We start from the raw sequence: 25,158 nt of genomic DNA, 5'->3' as shown, positions 1-25,158 counted from the left end.
AAAGAGACATTTTTAAGCAAGTAGTAATAAACCAGGGACAGGGAGGAAATATGGGTATGAGCGAGATTGATCAAAGGTGTTTTCAAAGCTTTAAGTCAAAGTAAATGAGTGAATGGGGGACCTTTTCATGGGTAAAAATGATATTACATTTAGGCCCATAAATTTTGAAGGCACAGCTTCTTATGTTTAAGCCTGTACAAAGGTACAACTTCTAATTATTGCAGTAATTTTGGAGGCTATGTGACTAGAATTTGCGTTAAGAATAGAACTGATAATTTAGGAATCAAAACAAAAATATATATAAGGATAGATAAAAGCTAGCAATTTCATGAAAAATTCCCTATGGAAAATACTTCTAGAAAGCATAATAATAATAATCATTACAATAACAATTCTATTATTAGTATCATTATTGTATTTAACATTTACTGAGCCTTATTATGTAGCAGGTACCATAAGTTCTTTGTGCTAGTATAGTATAATCCTTATATCAACCCTGGGAGGTTGCTATTTTCCAGAATAGGAAACTGAGGAACAGAGAGTTTAAGTACTTACTAAGTGCCAGAACCAGAATTTAAACTCAAGTCTGATAAAGAAATATTTTGCATAACCAATAGTCTCTGAAGTATTAGATCCCACTTGGGGGTGAGAATATCAACATTTCTATTTCTATTTACTTTTTAAAGTTTAAACTATTAAAGTTTCTACTATTGTATATGATTTCCAATATATGTAGTATATTGATATAGTTGTATAGAAATTATAACTAAGCACTCATTTATAGGAGTGGGAGAGACATTCTCTTTGTATTTTCAGCTTAGGGACTGAGTTACATGTTCTGACTCCTACCTACTTTGTTCTTGTAGGAAACATACAAGAACTCAGTATCAGTTTTATCTTTTTTTCTTCAAAAGCAGACCACTGCTGATCAGATACTCAATTCATACACTCACTTATTCATCCCCAAAATATTTATCAAGTGCTTATCTTATCCTAAGCTCTGTGGTAGATGTTGTGAATTCTAAGAAACAATCCCTGACCGTAAGAGAGCAGTAACCTAAACTCCAAATGTGTCAACAATTCATTACAATTTAATATTACAAGAACAGTAATAGTGAGAGCCAAACACTACTCATTTCTATTAAGCACTTGCTGTCCTAAGTGCTGTTGTAAACACTTACTTAGGTATTTTATGTAACAATGTTATGAGAGAGGGTATTGTAATTCCCATTTTACAGATTATGAAACTGAGGCTCAGGTAAATTGAGAAACTTGCCTGAGATGACAGTTTATAAACAGAGGTGAAGCCATGCAGCTTGATTCCAGATCTTCTGTTCTTAGTGGGGAAAGGGGACCTCTGAGGGAAATAGGACTAAGTGGCTCACACAATGCTGCACTGTTTGTTACATCTGCACAACTGATGACTAAATCCTATTAAATCAGATTTTAAAAAGTAACACAACAACAACAAAAATAAAAATCAGGCCATACTGTCAGACATGTAATTCTAACAATGCATTGAAAAATGTATTTTGTATTTTATAATGGTATACAGTATTTCAGGAAAAATTACTTCACAAGAGGCAACAAAACATTTTAGTTCATTCAACAGGGCTCTCCTACTTAAATCATACTAAATGCATTCATATAATACATTGCAGGGGAAATGTTGTGAACTAATCTGAAATCTGATTTTCAGAATTTTCATGTTTAAGAGTCAGTAACTGTTCTCAATCTATTTTAAGCCAAATGACATTAAAATAGAAATCAACTGTATCTGAGAACCTGCCACCTCAAGCACTTCTAGTAAGGGCAAGTGCAAAGAGGGTTCCAAAGAACAAACTTCGTTTTGCCTTGAACATTCTGAGAATGTAATGGATCATTAAATATTCATGACCTGACATAGTAGGCAAACAAGCATAGCAATTCCTATTGCTTTACTTAGATGCCAAAGTAGTAAGTAAAACAGAAATAAAAATACAATCACCAAAAGGTTTATATTTTCCCATTACCACAGGCTAGATTTTAAGCATTAACTTGTTTTGGACTTATCTTTTACCAAATAGCCTTCCTCCAGGGCTTCTACCAAAGATTAAGCATTTTCCTATATTGAATTATGTCAAATATTAACCTTACTTTAGTCTGGTTATAATCAGTTTTGAGGCTGTCTAGATTATTCCCCGAGAGCTATGGCTTCTTCCTAAATCTATCTTGTAAAGGCAGACAGAAGGTGAGCTCAAATAGCCTTTCTGTGCAGAACCTGATTTGCTAACTACAGGTTGGCATTTCTCATTAATAATCACACAAGGAAAAGTTAGGCAAATTATTAAATTTAATTGATTATCCTATTCCACTTAAATTCTTTAAGAAGTAAGTAAAACAGCTGGGAACAGTTGCACATGCCTGTAATCCCAGCCACTTCACAATAGGCAACAAAACATTTTAGCCTCCGAGTGGCTGAGACAGAAGGATTTCTTGAGCCCAGGAGTTTGATGCCAGCCTGAGCAACATAGTAAAACCCCCATCTCTAAAGGGCGGGGAGAACTAAGTAAAAATGTTGCAATTACTTTTATCTTTTAAAAAAATTACAGCATACACAAAAATGTCTTTTTTCCTTTAGAGAAATGTGTTCAACATGAAGATTTTGCATATTTCCAAGATATTTTTTTAAAAGTCAACAGTACAGTAAACAAAACACAAACTTACATGTTTCCCCAACTATGATGTGTGAAAATGTACTTTCAAGTTACTTCCTGCTTAATTTTGTGAAAAAGAAGATGAAAAATGCCAGAAAAAATGATTTCCACAATGAAAGTGTAAATCAGGAAAGTGATCAAATAAAAAGGAATCATTCAAAAAGGCACACATCCAGTTCAGGGAGGAAAGGGCTTTTTCAGCTTGGACTCTACAGATCCATGAAAATTCTCCCTCTCTCACTTCTGGAGGTCACTGTCAGGTGGGGAAAAAAAAAAAGAATAGTTCCCATACCTCAGCCTCCCAAGTAGCTGGGACTACAGGCACACATCACAATACTCGGCTAATTTTTCTATTTTTAGCAGAAATGGGGTCTTGCTTTGTTCCAGTTGGTCTCAAATTCCTGACTTCAAGCAATCCTCCTGCCTGGGCCTCCCAGAGTGCTTGGATTACAGGCATGAGCCATGCATCAAGACTATGGTAAGTTTTGAAACCAGAAAGTATCTAGTTTTGTTCTTTTTCAAAATGTCTTGGCTAATCAGGCCTTTACATTTCCATACAAATTTAGGAAAAGCTTGCCAAATTCTACAAAAAATGATTTTGATAGGTATTATACTTGTCCTGAATTTACTTCCCAGTTTAGAGAGAATTGAGACCAACAATGAGTCTTCTAATCATTCAGGTCTTCTGTAACTGTACTCAGAAATATTTTATAGTTAGCAGCGCCTGTGGCTCAAAGGAGTAGCATGCCGGCCCCATATGCTGGAGGTGGTGGGTTCAAACCTAGCCCCAGCCAAAAACTGCAAATATATACATATATATTTTATAGTTTACAGTATACAGTTCTCACATTTCTACTAAAAATATTAATGGGTCTGTTATTCTTTGATATTATTGTGAATGTTATAATTTCTTTTTCAAATTGTTCGCTGTAATATATAGAAATATAATTGATTTTTGTAAAATCGATTTCTTATATTCTGCAATCTTGCTGAACACCTTAGTTGTAATAGTTTTTTCGTGGATTCCTTAAGATTTTCTACATACATGGTCATGTCATCTGTAAATAAATGCAGTTTTTTTCTTCCTGTCCAATCTAGATGTACTTTGTTTCTTTTTTTCTTACTTGATAGTACTGGCTAGAACTTCCATTACAATGTTATATAAAACTGTTGAAAGTGGACATCCTAGCCTTGTTCCTGTATTCACACTTTTACTGTTAATAACTTCAAATATCATATATATGTATATTATACTTAACATGTTTACTATTGCATATTGCCTCCAATAGAATATAACCTTTTCAGGGAAGAAATTTTTGTCTGTTTTATTCATGGATGCTTCCGAGGGGACTAAGTATGTGCGTGACATAAACATACATAGTAGATGTACATACATAGTAGATGTATGTTTATGTATGTCTATGTATCTACTATGTATGTTTATGTTTAAGAAACAAACTTTACCTACTGGCTATCATCAATTAAAATGTTAGCCATGCCTGAAAAGTTGAATTTATTCTTTCCTTCACTCAATTAATAAATACTGAATGCCTTCTCTTTGTCAAACACTGCAGCAGACACTGGGGACACTCAAGGCCCTGTTGACATGGAGTTTACTAACTTTCTGTCTCTCCTCATAGAATGTTAAAAAAAAAAAAATCACAATATGATATAATTCCTGTGATAATAACTGTTATAAAGGTAATAGAATAAATTAAGTAAATGTGTTATTAGGGGCAATGAGCTAGGGAGTCCTCCTTCAACTAGAATGGACAGGTAAGCTCTCTGTGAGAAGAAATGAAAACATGGATGAGGAGAAGGCAGTCATGCAGAAACCTGGGGAAAAAATATTCCAGGGAGATACAAAGCATAAAGCTTTGCGGGGTGGGGAGGCGCCTGTAGCTCAGCTGCTAGGGCGCCAGTCACATACACCAGACCTGGTGGGTTCAAATCTAGCCTGGGCCTGCCAAAAAAAAATGACAGTTACAACCAAAAAATGGCCAGGTGTTGTGGTGGGCGTCTGTAGTCCCAGCTACTTGGGAGGCTAAGGCAAGAGAATCACTTGAGCCCAGGAGTTGGAGGTTGCTAGGAGCTGTGACTCCATGGCACTCTACCTAGGGCAACAGCTTGAGGCTCTGTCTCAAAAAAAAAAAATAGCTGGGTGTGTGGCAAGCGCCTGTAGTCCCAGCTACTTGGGAGGCTGAGGCAAGAGAATCACTTAAGCCCAAGAGTTTGAGGTTGCTGTGAGCTATGATGCCAAAGCACTCTACCCAGGACAACAGCTTGAGACTCTGTCTCAAAAAAAAAAAAAAAAAAAAAAGCTTTGAGGGGGAAATGGAGCTTGGCAAGTTCAAGCCAGTAAGACTTAAAGGTGGAGTATGAGATGAAGATCCAGTGGGAGGGCATCTTTGCTCTTAAACCTAACCTGGCAATTTTAGTAATTTAGATGCATCCTGAAATATTCCTTTTATATCACCCTCTCTCTTCTTAGCTCCTCCTCTCCTATTCTTTTTCCTTTTAGAAAAAGAGTCAATGGCAGAGATAACCAGTGCCATTGCTAAGAAATTTGAGAAGACTATTTTTTAGCCCATCTAGTATCTTGGGGCAAATAGAATGAATTGTGCCTTCCTCAGAACATTTTACTGATATCTGTTAGAAAAGTATGTAACAGATAAGCACATCTGCGATTCACTTACAGTTGTGCAGTGCCCTGTATGTGGTATGTCGTGGTCTTAGTGGCAGAGACAGAGGAGGGTGGCTCTATGCAAACCAAACTGGTTCTATTTTTTCCTCTATTTCATATACAACATGTTGCAGATGCTAAATACATATGAATTACAAGTTATTACTATGTAGCATTAGCTAATGCTGCATACTGATTCTGTTAGTATTATCTTCATAAGAAAAGGAATGAGTATTTTTGGATATTAGTCATTGGAGAAAATACCACGCTCACAGTAAAATGATAAAGATTCAAGCGGCTGTAAGCTTAAGTTTAAGCTTAAATGTTCCTCTATAAAACTGTTAAAAAACCTTGACATCAGCAAGCATTAGAGGTACTGATCATCAGACAGCCTATATGAAGAGGGAGGGACATGTTAGGATCATCTTTTCTACCCTTTGGGGTTTGGCCGGGGCTGGGTTTGAACCTGCCACCCTCGGTATATGGGGTTGGTGCCCTACTCACTGAGCCACAGGCGCCGCCCCTCTACCCTTTAGAATGTATTTGTCTACATTATCCCATGTGACTTATATATTATTTTAATTTTGTAGTTTACAGTCTGCATTTTATTTTTAATAAATCAAATGATACTTTGGTGGAGTAAAAGATTCCAAAAAGCCCATTATCAAGTTTAATCCCAAAGAAGACCATTCTTTTCATCATTTAGGTACAGTTTTCTAACTTGGGAAAAATGTGTGTCTTTGAATTTATGAGAAATAATCTATAATATTGTGCACTTCTGTGATTTTTAGATGAATGGAATTCAAATGACACATCAATATGATTAAAATCAATAAGCAGTTAATAAAATTCATAAATGATATTTTTCCTGAAAGAATGTATCTACCAATGGAGGAGTGCCACCTAATGTTCAACGTGGATTTAACATATTCAAGCCACACAGCCATTTTACAAACACTTCTCAATTTCAGCCCTATAATTATATATTAAGCCATAATAATTCTGCAGAGGCCCTAATTAAGTAATGAAATATCAGTTATGACTTTTTGAAAAAAAATTGTATCACTCATATCCTCTAACATTTGAGGCTTTTCAAAAAAGTTTTTTAAGTTCTTCATTTCTCTCTATAGCTACACCAAAGCTAAAGAGAGTTACTTCGAAAAATTTAAAAATTGTAAACAACTGCCCCCAGTTGTGGTAGGGTAAAAGAGCAGAAGCTTCTAGGGCTAAATAGTTTTAAATCCAGGCCCTACCACTTTCTAGCTGTATGACCTTATGCATTATTAAAAACTGAGACTGTTTCCTTCTGTGAAAAGAACTTAATACACAATAAGCATTTAACAAATGATATATATTAACTACTAAAAAAGTAAGTTTCCTATTCTGATTTCTAAGAAAGTTTCTTTTTGTCTTTAATATATCCCCTCCAGCATCAAAACCTTCAAAAGAAATGTTTTAATGGAAAGGCAGAATGTGCCACATCAATATTTTTGCATAAAAAGCTTTTAAAAAATCTTTTCATTTTAATCACTGATCCAATTTTTAGATTCATAGTCACTCTTATGGAAAATGAGTGACATCTGATGAATTCTCTTCACTTGCTCTGTAACATCTCATAAATTACACAACATGAATTTAAACAATTAAAAACCGATTGAGGGGGTAGATTGGAGGTTTCACTATTTTGTCTAGGTCTCAAACTCCTGGCCTCAAGAATCCTGCCTTGGCTTCCCAAAGTGCTGGAATTATAGGAGTGAGCCATCATGGCCAGCTCACCCCTATAACTCCTAAAAACCAATGATATTTTTTACTGTTATTTGCACTTATTTTATGTTGCATCTATTCCCATGCCATAAGTTTTTGTTTATTCAGTTTCTTCTGGGATATCTTTTTCTTCTGTACTACCTCCTCTTCTGGTTTGGGAAAAATTTGTTCCTTTTCAGTAAGGATCATCTGGATGTGGCAGGGGGAGCTCAAGTATGGGTTAACTTGACCATGAGCTCTGTAACTTCGGTGATGCACCTTGAGTGCTGTGTTCACTTGGATATGCTCATTGACCAGAGAATCTATATCTAAACCCTTAAGTTCAGCATTACTCTCTGCATTTGTAAGCATATGTAGCAAAAATTCAGCACTCTTTTTGGGCCACCAACCCTGTGTCCAGACCCACTGTTTGGGGCTACCAACTCTACCATTTTAACGTCAGAATGGTACACATTGTTTCTTTTCTTTTTTTCACATTGTTTCTTTAAAGTGACATCCTTCAGATACTTGGCGGCTTTTCATATATGCACATCCTTGATGGCCTGGGAAGTTTCACGTGTGTTCTTAAAGTGAATACGAAGATTTGAGCCTCTTAACTTACATGACTTTGTGGGGTTTTCTGGGTCAAGTGAATAGCAAACCATTTTCACAGATCATCTCAGGCTGCTTAGGGGAAGAGCAAAATCAATAATTTTTAAAATACTATTATATTATTTCAAGAATAGCTTCCTTATGATATAAAAAAGATTTGAATCAGATGTGTGTGTATGTAGCGTACGTGTATTTTATGTATGTAAAAGAATCATTTCACCCTTGAGATTAATGTCATCAAGTTCCTTACAAATTCTCCAAAATTAGGTCTCTTTTGAAAATCTTAATTTTGTCTCTAGATTTCTTGTTTGTATTAGTAAGAATTTAGCTGTATCACACAGTAACAGCTTCTCAAAAGTCCTAATAATTAGGACAGTCTTTGAAGCAAACTATTACTAAGTGCCTCCACGTGCCAGCCTGTAAATATAAAAGAGAATAAGAAATAAACTCTCTTCTCAAAGAACTCACTCTCCCCAATGTATTACTGAATCCTCATTCTGAGAGCCAGAGGCAGGACAAAGAGGTAAATTCCCAATTCATGTCCTTGGGAAATAAGTACATGGATTCATTCTCCACCAGCATTGTCTTCCCAGGAGACTAGAGCCTTCCAGAAGGACAGAGGGGATTCTGGAGTGGGCAGGGGCACAGAGGCCTTTTCTTCTTCTTGACCTTGGATGTTTCTCTCTTTTCTTTCCTGGATTTTGGATATCGGTCCCTCTCTGTCTCTACTGGTTCTACATTACTTTCTTTCCCTGTTTAGCTGTTCATTTTGGATAGCTTTCTTTGCTAAAGAAACAAGGATATTGCAGAAAAGAGAGAAAGAAAATGAAAGTAAAACAGAGTAAAAGAAGACCATAAAATAGAAGTGAAGTTCCCACTTACTGATAGGATATTAACTAAATAAAGCTTTCAATTCCTTTCCTTCATTTAAAAATTAGAACTTCTTCAGTCTGAAATCGATCATATACACAAACATACAGATGTGCATGCCGCATCTAGCTAGGAGTGTGCTAGCAAGAGCACCACACTGAGGTAGAAGATATGCAGACCTTTGTGTATGTCCCTCCTTAGTTTCTTTTTTTCTTTTTCTTTTCTTTTGAGAGAGAATCTCACTCCATCACCCTGGGTAGAGTGCCATGGCATCACAGCTCACAGCAACCTCAAACTCTTGGGCTCAACTGATCCTCTTGCCTCAGCCTCCCAAGGGACTGGAACTATAGGTGCCCACCACAATGCCCGGCTAGTTTTTCTGCTTTTAGTAGAGACAGGGTCTTGCTCTTCCTCAGGCTGGTCTCGAACTCCTGAGCTCAAACAATCCACCCACCTCAGTCTCTCGGAGTACTAGGATTACAGGCGTGAGCCACAGCAGCCCACTTTAGTTTTTTTTTATCTATAAAATGTAGGGATAAGACTAGAACAATAGTTCACAAATACCTGTTTTGTTTTTTTTTAACCAAAACATACAGCAAAAACAAAGATTTTCATTGGAACCAATACATGCGCACATACACACGTCCCCTACAATTGAAAAAAAATAGTTCTCTGAACCAATTCTTGTCCTCAGTATGCACTGTGTACTGATATTTTACACTGTTTTAAAGGTTGCTTGCTATTCACAATTCAGAGTTCACAATCCACTAAAAGTTGCAACCTCAGATTTAGAAGCACTGGTCTTAACAAAAATCCAGTCTCTTCTAGCTCCAAGACCTTCTTATTTCATGTCATATGCACTCTTGATCTAATCTTCCAATATCCCCTCCACCACCTCCCCTCACCTTCTCTGCTTCTGCCATCCTGGCCTTCTTGCTGATTCCCTGACCAAACAAAGCAGGCTCCCACCTCAGGATCCTTGCACTTACCACTGCCTCTGTCTAGACCATCCCCCTGCTAGGATTCCTGGGGCTCTCTACATCAACACTTCATTCAGGTCCCTGCTCAGATGTCAGCAATGTAAAGAGGCTTCCTAAATCAGCCAACTAAACACCAATTTCTGCCTACTTTCTTCACTCTTTGTTCCCCATAACTTAATTTTTTTTTCTTAACACTTACCAATACCTGACATTGCATTATATGTCTATTTGTTTATTGTGTGTCTCCCCAGAAGTTTTAGCTCCATAGGGTGGGGCTGTCATTCATTGCCTAGAACAGTGCCTGGCACACAAGAGGAACTTAAAAATAACCATTGAATGAATGAAGCTAGAGCTCTCTCTCTGAGATTTAGAGTCATCTGTTTTTGACCTAAAATTCTAGACTTTTCCCCTAGGGGTAAACAACCCTTGATCAAAAGTGATTGTCTACTACTGGTTTCCACCAAGTAACTAGCACCGAAATTCAGTGAAAAGTAACTTCTTTTCAACTATCTTTTCAGAGTGTCATCCTTCTTCCTTCGATATTGCACCTTTCTGCTCCCTATTAATAATGATCTCCCAACTCTATACATGCAATACCTACCTTCAAAGGACACTATGAATTAGTTAAGAATCTTAAATGCCGGGCAGCACCTGTGGTTCAAGGAGTAGGGTGCCGGTCCCATATGCCGGATGTGGCAGGTTCAAACCTAGCCCCGGCCAAAAACCAAAAAAAAAAAAAAAAAGAATCTTAAATGCCTTTTAAAATGGGAAATGTAATATAAATCTCAGGCATTGCATTAAAATTTCGGCTTTTCCAAATCTTCAAAGTATGATGCTGGTGTTTTAATGGGGATTGCACTGAATCTGTAGATTGCTTTGGGAAGTATAGACATTTTAACAATGTTGATTCTTCCCAGCCATGAGCATGGTATGTTCTTCCATTTTGTTAATATCCTCTGCTATTTCTTTTTTTAGGGTTTCATAATTCTCTTTGTAGAGATTCTTCGCCTCTTTTGTTAGATATATTCCTAGGTATTTCATTTTCTTTGAAGCTACTGTGAAGAGAACTGTGTTTTTGATTAGCTTCTCAATTTGGCTGTTATTAGCATATACAAAGGCTACTGATTTGTAGCACTGATTTTATACCCTGAGACATTACCGTATTTCTTAATCACTTCCAGGAGCCTTGTATTTGAGTCTTTGGGGTAATATAAGATCATATCATAGGCAAAGAGTGAGAGTTTGACCTCTTTTATCCCGATTTGGATGCCCTTCATATCCTTCTCTTGCCTGATTGTCTTGGCTAGAATTTCAACACTATGCTGAATAGTAGTGGCAATAGAGGACAACGATGTCTGGTTCCAGTTCTAAGTGGAAAAGCTATCAGTTTTACTCCATTCAGTACTTTGTTTCCTATGGAACCAGAAAAAAAGAAAACCATATAGCTAGGGCAATTCTTAGCAATAAAAACAAAGTTGGGGCATCCCCCTACCAGAGGCTATATAACAAGTCCATACTGATCAAAACAGCAAGGTATTGGCACAAAAATAGAGACATAGACATTTAGAACAGAATAGAAAACCATGAGATGAAACTAACATTTTATAGCCACCTGATTTTTGATAAACCAAACAGCATATACAGGGGATAGAAAATTTTAGATTTCTAGCTCTATGCAAATTCCCTCGTACTATAAAAGGCTGGTTCTTCAAAACAGGTTGATAAGCAAGGACTAGATAATCTGTCAATAATAATTAAGGACAACTTTATCTTCATTACATAAAGATAATAAATTTTGAATGTTAACAATCTATGGGAGCCATAAAACAATAACTGCAGGTAACTATTAACAGTGTCTTTCATCTAAAGAAAATATAGTAATTTATAATCTTTTTTTTTTTTTTTTTAAGACAGAGTCTCACTTTTGTTGCCCTTGGTAGAGTGCCATGGTGTCACAGCTCACAGCAACCTCTTAACTCTTGGGCTCAAGTGATGCTCTTGCCTCAGCCTCCTGAGTAGCTAGGACTACAGGCACCCACTACAACCCCCAGCTATTTTTAGAGGAGGGGGTCTTGCTCTAGCTCAGGCTGGTCTTGAACCTGGGAGCTCAGGCAATCCACCCACCTCAGCTTCCCAGTGCTGGGATTACAGGCATGAACCACTTATAATCTTTCTCAATATTCTGGGCAGAGCGGGGAAATTTTTATTAAAAGTTCAAATCTACTGTTAGGCCTATGCAATATATAGAAATGTTAGTTTAGAGTTTAGAAAGTCATCATAGCACACTACTATCAAGGTATCAATTGGCAGAAATTTTCTAAGGGTAATTTGGCAATGTATATCAAAAGCCTTACAAATGTGCATGGCCTTGGAGGGAGAGCAAGATGGCAGCTGAGTAACAGCTTCCCTGCAACTGGGCACCATGAGTCCAGGGAGATAAGACTCCAGGCATCTCTGGCTGGTAGGATCTGCCTATAATCATCCCTTTGAGGATACAGGGAGTCAGCGAGAGACTTCTGGACCCCAAGAGGAGGACAAAAACAGTGGAAAACTGGCAAGTGGTTGCATGTGTTCGATCCGTCTAATCCCGCCGGCAGCTGTAAGTACTGCAGCAGTGAGACTACAAACTGGAAAGGCCTTACCTGTGAACTGTCTCAGTGTTTTTGGACTTGGCACTCAGTTGAACTGCCTTGGGGAGAGCTTGAGCAGGAGTGTGGAGAACTTTGGGTGTTGTCTAGGGCCCGAGACTGAGCCGCTGAGGTGGACGGAGCTAACAGTGTTCAGCTCTGGGCTACAGGGAACCATTGTGAGAGAACTGCCCCGGCAAGCTCCACCCTCAGGGCCACAGAGCAAGGACTGGATGGGAGCTAGTAACCTAGTGACTGAGCAGCCTAAAGGCGGGGACTTAGCCGCCTTACAGTCATAACCCTCAGGTGCAGAGTGAGACAGGTTTTGTCACACTGGGTAAGTGGATAGTCACGTCAGCAGTGATCCCAGCAACAAGCACTTTCCTGGGAAAGCTTCTGCTTAGCCACAGTTAGAAGTTTAAAGTGCCTTTTAAGAGGGCTGAAGAAAGCTTTAGGGTCTCCACCCTGTGGGGTTTGAGAAAACAGCGGAGGCCTCCAGTCCTATCAGAATTGTGATTAACACCTCATACCCCAGAAGACTACCTGTTGCCCAGACAAAATTCAACAAGATATATATACTGCTTTTGTTTTAGTTGTTATTTTGTTGTTGTTAGTTTGTTTCTTTTTTTATTGTTTGTCGTTGTTTTTTTTTTTAGTTTCAATCTTTACAGATTTTTTCATTTTTTTCTTCTTCTTTCATTTCTTTCTCCATTTTTCTAGTTTAAATACAATTTTCCATTGCTGCCTTTTGCAATAATTAGAACTTCATTTTTGCTAGTGTTTCTACCCCTATTATTTAGTTCTTCACCCAATTTTATCGCAGAAAGTTTTCTGTTTGCTTGTTTTGGTTTGATTTATAGTACTTTTGCCTTTCCTCTCTACTTGGTGGAGATGGGGTACTGTGTCCGATCAGGTTAGCAAAGAGCTGCTGACCACAAGGGAACCATCCAATGGGGCACCCCCAGAGGTTGGGGTTCTTTTAAGGTTGTGTCAAAGTACCCTACTGTACACCTACATTGCTCTGTCTCTCTCTTTCTGTGCCTCTCTTCTTTTTGTCAATATTCCCTTTTACCCACCCCCTCTCCTTTCTCTATTTTCTTTTCTTTCTTTCTTTCTTTCTTTTGCTTTGTTTTATCCCTTCTTGCTCTTCAACCTTCTCATCCTTCTGGTCCTGCAACCTTAGTCCAGAGACATGGGAACTTAAAGAGCAAGAGGAAGTGAAAGGAAAATCAGGGCAAGGAAACAGATAAAAAAAAATCACTCATGAGGAAGAATCAGCAGAAAACTCCTGGCAACATGAAGAACCAGTCCAGAGCAACCCCTCCAAGGGACCATGAGGTAGCTACTGCAGAGGATTCCACTTATAAAGAAATGTTAGGAATGACAGAAAGGGAATTTAGAATACACATGATGAAAATAATGAAGGAAAGGATGGAAACAATGAAGGAAATGGCTAATAAAGTGGAAAATAACCAAAAGGAAATCCAAAAACAGAATCAAATAAGACATGAATGATATGAAGAATATAGAAAGGATATAGCGGAACTGAAGGAAATGAAGCAATCAGAGAATTTAAGATGCAATGGAAAGTATCAGCAACAGGTTAGACCATGCAGAAGAAAGAATTTCGGAGGTAGAAGACAAAGTTCTTGAGATAACTCAGATTGTTAAAGAGACAGAAAAGAAGAGAGAGAAAGCAGAACGTTCACTGTCAGAATTATGGGACTTTATGAAGTGTTCCATCATATGAGTTATAGGAATCCCAGAAGGGGAAGAAGAATGCCAAGGAGGAATGGAAGCCATACTAGAGAATATTATAAATGAAAATTTCCCAAATATCACCAAAGATTCTGACACACTGCTTTCAGAGGAATATCAGAACCCAGGTCACCTCAACTCTAACGAAGCTTCTCCAAGAAACATTGTGATGAACCTGTCCAAAGTCAAGACAAAAGAAAAGATTCTGCAAGCTGCCAGGAGTAAGCGCCAGTTGACCTACAGGGGCAAATCCATCAGAGTGACTGCAGACTTCTCTAATAAAACTTGCCAAGCAAGAAGACAATGGTCATCTACATTTAATGTACTTAAACAGAACAGCCCAGAATTCTGTACCCTGCTAAGCTAAGCTTTAAAATTGACAGAGAAATCAAATCATGTACGGATATACAAACATTGAGGAAATTCGCCACAACAAGACCAGCTCTACAGGAAATACTTCAACCTGTTCTACACACTCACCATCACAATGGATCAGCAGCAGAGTAAGAACTCAGAAATTAAAGGACAGAACCTAACCTCCACACTGATGCAAAAGATAAAACTAAGCAATGGACTCTCACAAAATAAGATGAATAGAATACTACCACACTTATCAATTATCTCTATAAATTTTAGTGGCTTGAATTCCCCACTGAAGAGACACAGATTGGCTGACTGGATTAAAAAATACAGGCTATCCATTTGCGGTCTGCAAGAAACACACCTGGCTTCAAAAGACAAATTAAAACTCTGAGTCAAGGGTTGGAAGACAAATTTTCAGGCAAATGGAATTCAGAACAAAAGAGGAGTTGCAATCTTATTTTCAGATACATGTGGATCTAAAGCAACTAAAGTCAAAAAAGACAAAGATGGTCACTTTATATTGGTCAAGGGAAAAATACAACAAGAAGATGTTTCAATTCTAAATATTTATGCACCCAATTTAAATGCGCCCAGATTCTTGAAACAGACCCTTCTTAGTCTGAGCAATATGATATCCGATAATGCCATCATAACAGGGGACTTTAACACTCCTCTTACAGAGCTAGACAGACCCTCTAAACAGAAATTAAACAAAGATATAAGAGATTTAAATGAGACTCTAGAACAACTGTGCTTCATAGACACATATAGAACACTCCATCCCAAAGATAAAGAATGTACATTCTTCTCATCACCCCATGGAACATTCTCCAAAATTGATCATATCCTGGGACACAAAACAAATATCAACAGAATCAAAAGAACTGAAATTTTACCTTGTATCTTCTCAGACCATAAGGCACTAAAGGTGGAACTCAACTCTAACAAAAACGTTCAACCCCACACAAAGGCATGGAAATTAAACAACCTTCTGTTGAATAACAGATGGGTGCAGGAAGAAATAAAACAAGAAATCATTAACTTCCTTAAGGATAACAACAATGAAGACACAAGCTACCAAAACCTGTGGGATCCTGCAAAAGCAGTTTTGAGAGGAAAATTTATTGCTTTACATGCCTACATTCAAAAAACAGAAAGAGAGCGCATCAACAATCTCACAAGCCACCTTATGGAATTGGAAAAAGAAGAACAATCTAAGCCTAAACCCTGTAGAAGAAAAGAAATATCCAAAATCAAGTCAGAGATCAATGAAATTGAAAACAAAAGAATCATTCAGAAAATTAATGAAACAAGGAGTTGGTTTTTTGAAAAAATAAATAAAATACATAAACCATTGGCCAGACTAACGAGGAATAGAAAAGTAAAATCTCTAGTAACTTCAATCAGAAATGATAAAGGGGAAATAACAACTGATCCCACAGAATTACAAGAGATCATCTCTGAATACTACCAGAAACTCTATGCCCAGAAATTTGACTATGTGAAGAAAATGGATCAATATTTGGAATCACACCCTCTCCCTAGACTTAGCCAGGAAGAAATAGAGCTCCGAGCAGACCAATTTCAAGCACTGCGATTAAAGAAACAATAAAAACGCTTCCAACCAAAAAATGCCCTGGTCCAGATGGCTTCACACCACAATTCTATCAAACTTTCAAGGAAGAGCTTATTCTTATACTGCAGAAATTATTTCAAAAAATTGAGGAGAAAGGAATCTTCCCCAACATGTTCTACAAAGCAAACATCACCCTGATACCAAAACCAGGAAAAGACCCAACCAAAAAGGAGAATTGCAGACCAATCTCACTCATGAATATAGATGCAAAATTTCTCAACAAAACCCTAGCCAATAGATTACAGCTTATCATCCAAAAAGTCATACATCATGATCAAGTAGGTTTCATCCCAGGGATGCAAGGCTGGTTTAACATACGCAAGTCCATAAACGTTATCCACCATATTAACAGAGGCAAAAATAAAGATCATATGATCCTCTCAATAGATGCAGAAAAAGCATTTGATAAAATCCAGCATCCTTTTCTAATTAGAACACTGAAGAGTATAGGCATAGGTGGCACATTTCTAAAACTGATTGAAGCTATCTATGACAAACCCACAGCTAATATTTTACTGAATGGAGTAAAACTGAAAGCTTTTCCTCTTTGAACTGGAACCAGACAAGGTTGTCCTCTGTCACCTTTACTATTCAACATAGTGCTGGAAGTTCTAGCCAATACAATTAGGCAAGACAAGGAAATAAAGGGAATCCAAATGGGAGCAGAGGAGGTCAAACTCTCCCTCTTTGCTGATGACATGATCTTATACTTAGAGAATCCCAAAGACTCAACCACAAAACTCCTAGAAGTCATCAAAAAATATAGTAATGTTTCAGGATATAAAATCAATGTCCATAAGTCAGTAGCCTTTCTATATGCCAATAACAGTCAAGATGAGAAGCTAATTAAGGACACAACTCCCTTCACCATAGTTTCAAAGAAAATTAAATAAATACCTAGGAATATACCTAACAAAGGAGGTGAAGGACCTCTATAAAGAAAATTATGAAATCCTCAGAAAGGAAATAGCAGAGAATATTAACAAATGGAAGAACATACCATGCTCATGGATGGGAAGAATCAACATTGTTAAAATGTCTATACTTCCCAAAGCAATGTACCTATTCAATGCCATTCCTATCAAAATACCAACATCGTACTTTCAAGATTTGGAAAAAATGATTCCGCATTTTGTGTGGAACCAGAAAAAGCCCCGTAGAGCTAAGGCAGTTCTTAGTAATAAAAATAAAGCTGGGGGCATCAGCATACCAGATTTTAGTCTGTACTACAAAGCCATAGTGGTCAAGACAGCATGGTACTGGCACAAAAGTAGAGACATAGACACTTGGAATCAAATAGAAAACCAGGAAATGAAACTAACATCTTACAACCACCTAATCTTTGATAAACCAAACAAGAACATACCTTGGGGGAAAGACTCCCTATTCAATAAATGGTGTTGGAAGAACTGGATATCCACATGTGCCCAAGTCCTTTACATAAAATGTCATATAATTTGCATATGACCTATGCACATCCTCCTGTATACTTTAAATCATCTCCAGATTACTTATAATACCTAATATAATGTAAATGCTATGTAAACAATTGCTATCTAGTATTTTGATTTGTATTTTTCTTGGTTTTATTTTTTTCCCAAATATTTTTAATTTTCAGTTGGTTAAATCCGCAAATGTGGAACCATGGATATACAGAGCTGATTGTAGTTCTTAAAACTGATCTCGAAAAATGTGTAAGATATGTTAAGTGGGAAAAATAAATATGTAAAAATTAGTACAGTAGGAACACATTTTAAAAGATACATACCTGTGTATATGTATATGAGTATATATGTGACTGGGATATTAATAAGGATTGTATCCAGGTGGTCATATTGTGGATTAATTTTATTGTTTTCATTTCTATATTTTCTAATCTCCTAAAGTGACTAAATCTTCCTATATTTTTACAACAAAGTGAAACATATTTATAAATATATATGTGGAAAACATTTATAGCATATACATTTAACTTGCATATTTTAGAACTATGGAAAGCAAAGAACAAAATTTAAATTTATATATATATATGTATATATATATATATCAGAGAGCCCTAGAACCATTATTCATGCATACAGAAATACATCCTGAAGAATTATGAAGAAAGCACAGCACACAAGATGAGTCAGAAGAGATAACAATAGCAACTTAATTAGGCAAAGTGTCTAGTACCAGAAAATAAACGTGAAATGAGCAGTACATTTCAATAGCTACAATTTCTCACATCTAATTAACAGAAAGTCTTAAAATATCAACAGCTTTTAGAAGTGAAGTAGTTTAGATACTTTTTGCAGAAAAGTGAATATGAGGTCCATTAGAAATGCTGGAGGTGTTTCTAAGGAATAAGATATTTCAATCATATGCTATAGCCCCACCCAGAAAGGTACCAGGAGAACATCACAGCAGAAAACATAACATCCATGTGGAAACTACGATGCACACCCACCTGGAACATGCGGCTCTGCTGATCACACTTTAGAGGAGATGTTAGGGAAACAGAAAAAGTCCAGAAAAGGGCAAAAATTATGGACTGACAATTATAAGGTGAGAAATTAAAAGTCTCTGATCTTCAAAGACAGAGTAGAGACATAAAAGACAGAAAAATAATTTTCAAAGTTTTTAAGACCACTAAATATTACAGACAGGATGAAAAGGAAATAGCCACCAACAGACCAAACTAACATGGCTAAGGTTTAAGCAAGACAGATCCAAGGAAAATAAACTATTTTGATGGAATAGGTAAAATGTATGAGATACATTATCCAACCATATTTAGAATACTACATAAAGTCTTTCCCAAGTTCCATAGGTCTCAATATTCCTCGTTCCTGCCATTGCTGCAAGCTATACAGGTCATATTAGCATATCCTATATGCCTCCCTCTCAGGTCTCCTCCTTCTGTTCTCTCATTTCCTAGGCCCAAGCCACCCTGGCTCTTTCTTATTCCTCCAAAGCACCTCTGCACTCCCTGCTGTCTCTGCTAAGAATAGAATGCTCTTCTTGATCTCTACCTAGCAGCCTCCTTTCTATCATTAAGATCTCAGCATTAAAGTTAAAAATCAGGAAATCAGCCTTTCCCAATTTCCTACCCAAGGCTACTTTTTTCTTGGAACCATCCACCACTGCATTGTTTAGTTTCCTCATAGTGCTTATCACCATACAAGGTGATCTCACTCATTGATTAATAGTAAAACAATATATGTAAATTCCTCTGTAAGTTGACCACCCAACGGACTAACAAACTGGTCAACATATGGAGGTGGTCAACATAAGGAAGCAGGCCTACTGTGCTGATACATGCATGTGGGGCATGTCTGTTCTAAAAAATTAAGTCAACTCAAGGAGGTGGTCAATATAGGGATGTGGTCAACTATGAAGGTTCTATGTATTTATGTATATCATTTTTCTCTCAAACTAAGGAAAAAAGGAATTTTTAAAGTTACATCATTAAGAAGCCTTTACCCTGTTCACTGCATTTTATTATTAATTTCCAATTCAACTTGTAATTTTTTCTTTTGTAACCCAACTTAAACTTATAATTTATCTTCCAATATTTGTTTTTCTCTATAAATTCCAGGAGGTGGAAGTCACTGTGTGCTATATTATTAATAAATATGTAGCCACCAGTGCCTAGCATAAAAAGAAGTCAATAAATACGTTTGTAAGTAAATAATTGGTGAATAAGAAAGAAAGGATGAGAGATAAAAAGGCAGACAAGGGGGGAAAAAGCTATGTGAACATGTGAGGAAAATTCAGGTTTTATATTATTTTTCAAATACTACTGTTTCCCCTTAAAGAAGAATAGAATAGGCTCTACACTGCATTTTAATAAAATATATAGAAAATTTTTCTTTTAATGTTTCAGATTTCTGTTACAAAATACAACTGTTACAAATTAGATGCAAACAGAAGCTGATCGGACAATTAAACACGCACAAAATGAAATCCTGCAGAACTTTAGAACTGAAATTTTTCCAAATTAGCTATTCAAGTAACAAAAGGAATTCTGGAAAAATAAAAAGCAGGTGCTAAAGAAACTCTATAAATAAAAGTGGAAAGTGAAAAACACTTCATGGAATAAAATCTTGTTTTTTAGCAATCATTAAACTGAATATGCTGTTAAAACAACTTTGAGACATTTGTATTTCAAAGGTTTATGGAACACAGCTGATAATCTTTAAAGTCCTTTTCTACTAAGAGGTCATCTTATGTAACAATATTCAAATAAATGCTATATTTTAGAAGATAAATAACATTCATATCTGTTAGTCAAATGGGTCTTAGAATTACCTTCTTTATTCTCTTTATACATAAAAGTAATAAATAAATTGATGACTCCAGGATATTCTTTGTTGTAAACAACATATGTTGACAGGTATTCTAAACTACAATTGCTTATCTCTGCTTTACAATAAAGGTGGTTCTAGAATTTGTGACCAGAACTTAACACTAGAGGTGAAAGCCATTTAAGTGTTATAAATTAGATGCAAACAGAAGCTGATCAGACAATTAAACTGCAATGTCAGGAAGTCGAATCAGCAGAACCTCCACCCTCAGCTGCTTGTAGACAGAGGACATCATCCTCTGCCACAATATATCTGCCAAACCCTAAACTGAACAGAGAGAAGCAGCATCCATTTCTTTCTGCAGGCCTACTCCTTCTGATAAAGGACTGACAGCAAATAAAGGAGAGATATCTGGATGCACAAAGAAACTTGAAAATTTTACTCTAGCCAATTTCAGGCTTTTATTAAATTCAAAGCTTTTCCTGCCACACAAAAAAGACTAGGTCAAAAATACCTTGCTTGATATTTGAACTATTTTGCCTTTAAAAGAATATATATTTTCAAAGTACACTGTGTGTTGAACTTTATGGATAATGACTCATGGTGAGACATCAATTTTGTAGGTGAACCCACATAAAACTTAAAACAAAAGTTCATGAAAGTTACCCTTACTACATGTAACGAATATGTTAAGTTGGTATTTTAAGTCTTCTTTTTTCCTCCTGGCTACATACCACAAATTAATTTCATGACCTAGTACTGTGCCACAATCTACAGTTTGAGAAACACTACTGTATATATACCTGTGGTCTGGTCTCTGCCTACCTCTCTAACCACACCTCCTGCTACTTTCTCAACCATATTTCCCAACCTGCAGCTCGGTTTCTACTTTTTTTTAATTACACTGAACCATAAGTTCTTGAAATATGCCCATCTCTTTTCTGCAGGGCCTTTGGTTTTGGTGTTAGTATACCTGGAGCACTTCCTCCAGATCTCTGCACTTTGTTTTTTGGTTTTTTTCTTTTTTGTAGAGACAGAGTCTTACTTTATCATCCTCAGTAGAGTGCTGTGGCATCACAGCTCATAGCAACCTCCAACTCCTGGGCTTAGGCACTTCTCTTGCCTCAGCCTCTGGAGTAGCAGGGACTACGGGTGCCCGGCTATTTTTTTGTTGCAGTTTGGCTGGGGCCAGGTTTGAACCCACCACCCTCAGTATATGGGGCCAGCGCTCTACTCACTGAGCTACAGGCACTGCCCAAATCACTGCACTTTGTATCATTCAGGTTTTCTGTTGTTGTTGCAGTTTGGCTGGGGCCAGGTTTGAACCTGCCACCCTGGGTATATGGGGCCAGGGCCCTACTCACTGAGCCACAGGCACTGCCTGTCATTCAGGTTTTAATACAAAAGTTTCTTCCTCAGAGGGACCTTCATGGAGCACCTAATTTAAGAGAGCCACCACCTAAAACAGACCCAGCCGCAGAGGTAGGGGCAGCAGTACACTGCTCTTAGCATTCCTGGAGAAGTCTGAATAGCAAATTGTAAGGCAGGCGCATGCAAGTACACACACACGTACATATGTATACACACAAGTGTTTAGCAAGTATCACTTTCCACCTCCACATGCCATTGCACAGCTGACTAAATTTGAACTACTGAAATTCTATTTTATTTGCTTCAGGACAGCTTTTCTGATTCACTGATTGAGAACAAAGGCCTCAGTCCTCCAATGTCCCCAAGCACTTTGTATCTACTAAGACCACGTACTACATTTTCTTATTTTTTTTATTCATTCAGCAAACATTTGAGTGCTTAATATGCTCTAAGCCAGCGGTTCTCAGCCTTGGGTCGCGACTCCTTTGTAACATTAGGCGTAATTGTAGGCCTTAGGAAGGTTGAGAACCACTGCTCTAAGCAATAGCAATGAATGAAATAAACATCCATTCCCTTAACAATTCACAGCTTAGTAACAGCAATAAATTTATTAACAAGTAATTTCAAATGAATGTTGTAAGTACAAGAGGGATGTGTATATAACATGGTGACAAAAAGAATAAAGAGTCCATCCTTTTTGAGTAGCGAAGGGAAATATTACAGCAGAAAACAATACCCAGGCTGGATCTGGAAGACTCTGTAAGAGTTTGACTAGAAAACAAGGGTATAGTCCATGTACAAGGAACAGTGTGTGCAAAGTAGAGAGAAGAGGCACACAAGTTGTGTTAAATGGTTCCATAAGTTCCCTGAAAGGCAAGCAGCTAAAAGGCATGCGGCTAAAAAGCAAGAGGGAAAATAGATTGTAAGTGCTCCACCACAGGAAGCCTTACAGGCCATCCCAAACACTTTACTGCAGGGAATGGAGAGTCTAGTTTTAAAAAGGCAAGTAACAGGTTAGGTTTTTAAAGATTCTTTCTTGGGCAGAGAAAATAATGAATGGAAAAACTGCCAAAGCAGACTATAAAAGAAGTAGTATTACAATAGTTTAGGCAAGAAATGAGGCAATGCTAAACTAAAGCAGGATCTAGTGACCAAATTGAATATGGGAGATATAAGAGAGAGAAGAATTTAGATTCACTCTGATTTCGAGTTTAGTTTATAATATAGTTTAGGTTGTACAGCAGTATCATTAATTAACTTGGTGAAAACAGGAGAAACCGGGAGGAAAGATAGCAAGTTCAGTTTTGGTCATACTGAGTTTAGGGGCCTTTCTTGTGCCCACATATAAATGTTCAGGAAGCAACTGGGTTAGGCCTTAGCTCATGTCTGAAATGAAAATTGAAATTTGGGAGTAAAATCAAAGGTATTAACATACAATCCATGTGTGCAGACAAAAATCACCCATGAAATATGTATAAGCTAAAAAAAAAATGATAGAAATTAAGGCGTGTGGCTCAGCGCCCATGGCACAGTGGTTACCGTGCTGGACACATGCACCAAGGCTGGAGGGTTCGAACCTGGCCCAGGCCAGCTAAACAACAATGATAACTGCAACAAAAAAATAGCCAGGCCTTGTGGTGGGCGCCTGTAGTCCCAGCTACTTGGGAGGCTGGGGCAAGAGAATGGCTTAAGCCCAAGAGTTTGAGGTTTCTGTGAACTATGATGCCACAGCACCTCACCGAGGGCAACATAGTGAGACTCTGTCTGGAAAAAAAAAAAAAAAGCAGGCAAAGCCAGTGAAAAAGAAAGGGAATGAATGACCATGATCTTCATTTGTCACAGTGAGGCTAAGTAAAATAAATTTTGAGAAGTAATTACTGGATTTGGCACTTAAAGGATCATTAGAAATTTAGCAAGAGCAACTTCATTGAAGCCATTAAAAGGGAAGCCAGACAAACTTTTGTCTGTTTGATATAAGTAAAAATACTATGCTTTCACACAGTTTTCTGGGAGATAGATGGTAGGCTTGAGCAATAACTAGATAAACATAAAATGGTGCTTTTGTTTTATCTGATTTTCATAAGATGTATGACTTGAGCACTGAGGAGAAGAAATGGAAAGGAAAAGCTGAAAGCACAGCAAAGAAAAAAGATAACTGGAAGTAACATGTCATACAACAGAAGGGAACAGGTAAGATCAAAAGCAAAGATGACCTGATTATCCTGCAACAACTTATTCTGTAAACTAGAAATACAAGACTAAAGGATTGGTTAAAATATGGATCAATGTGTAGGGTGGGGTATGGAGTTGAAAAAATTGTTAAGTCTCCATCATCTACTTAGGAGAAAGAAGAAGGAAAGGGCCAGGGGGTTTCTAAAGTGAAGGTATGAAAAGGCCTCTGCAAGGAAATGGGAAGGGGAAGATAAGATAACAAAAAGGATTGCTGAGGAATAATGGAGAAAAAAGGAAGGTGATTAGGCTCTGTTGCTAAATTTATAGCGATACCCATCTGAGAACAGTAATCTTCAATCTTCCAGCCTATTACCTGTAAATGCTTAAAACATATGGTAACTAAATGAATCAATAGGAACGCCCAAACATGTAGGTAAATTACAATCACCTGTCCGCTTATTAAAAATGCAAATTCCGAGCACCACTCCAATTCATTCTGAATTTCTGAGGGTGAGACTCAAGCAAATCAATTCCAGAAGCTCTCAGCATGATGTTGAAGGATAGTCCTGTTTCCTGGTTTGTATTTTTTTTTTTAAAGTACGGACGTAGAAGGTAATCAACTGGCCAGAAGAGAACTGATTAAGCATACACCCATTATTTGAGCGTGGGACAGTGCTCCACCACCCAGAGCAAAGACTAGGGCGATTCAAACCAGTGTTGATACAGTCACATCCTCGTACACACCACCCCATCTTCTTAATGAAGTGGGTTACTGTGAAGCTGCAAGCTTGAAAAATGCAATGAACAATGCAAACATATGTTGTCCAAAATAATATCTCATATTAGATTATTAGGCTTGATGTCTTAGCCCTAAACTTTTTTGTATTACTCTAGGCCTCGTAGCACCCAAAGTGGAATTCAAGGTGCTGCAAGAAATATAACCAGGAGATTGCGGGAACGGCCCGTGGGAAGAGGAAAAGATAATGGGGGCAGGTGAAGGGACCTAGACCTCTCTGGGTGCCCATCCACCCCATGACTTGGGAGGCTGCGTAACCAGGACACTAGAGCCATTCTTCTGGCCTCCTCCGGCACTCACCATAGTTTCAGGATCTCGGTACAAGTAAACTGGTAACGTTGAGACAGGAAGACAGCACCGCCAACACCATTATCCGGTTACTTTGGCAACCGAGCCCCGCCCACTGCTGCAGAGCCGCCACGGCCCCGCCCCTTCGTCCCTACTGGCTGGGAGTAAGGCGGTTCCTTCCATCCACTCGACAGATTCGCCCCTTCACGCTGTTGCCTGGGGCGACGCTACACAGTCTTCCTCCGTTCAGCCCTTTTACTTCCGTTTGGTTGAC

General features: G+C 37.7%; 1 protein-coding gene and 1 pseudogene across 3 annotated transcripts in view; both read right to left on the bottom strand.

Annotated features, from left to right (window-relative positions):
- The window catches only part of NME7 (NME/NM23 family member 7), a 182,861-nt gene extending 157,750 nt beyond the window's left edge, over positions 1 to 25,111 (bottom strand). For 2 of the 3 annotated variants that reach the window (XM_053604198.1, XM_053604199.1), the window contains exon 1: positions 24,897 to 25,043. In XM_053604198.1, the coding sequence (XP_053460173.1) occupies positions 24,897 to 24,899 (3 nt within the window). In that variant the 5' untranslated portion in view covers positions 24,900 to 25,043. Of the gene's footprint in view, positions 1 to 24,896 lie in introns of all 3 variants that reach the window. The other variant, XM_053604197.1, reaches the window with a different exon arrangement.
- On the bottom strand, positions 7,219 to 7,787 carry LOC128595514 (60S ribosomal protein L17-like; annotated as a pseudogene).
- Positions 25,112 to 25,158: the final 47 nt, after the last annotated feature.

Source organism: Nycticebus coucang, chromosome 10, assembly GCF_027406575.1.
Source record: "Nycticebus coucang isolate mNycCou1 chromosome 10, mNycCou1.pri, whole genome shotgun sequence".
NCBI lineage: Eukaryota > Metazoa > Chordata > Mammalia > Primates > Lorisidae > Nycticebus > Nycticebus coucang.
Note: the sequence above shows the minus strand (reverse complement) of the source record. Positions and strands in the feature narration are given on the sequence as shown.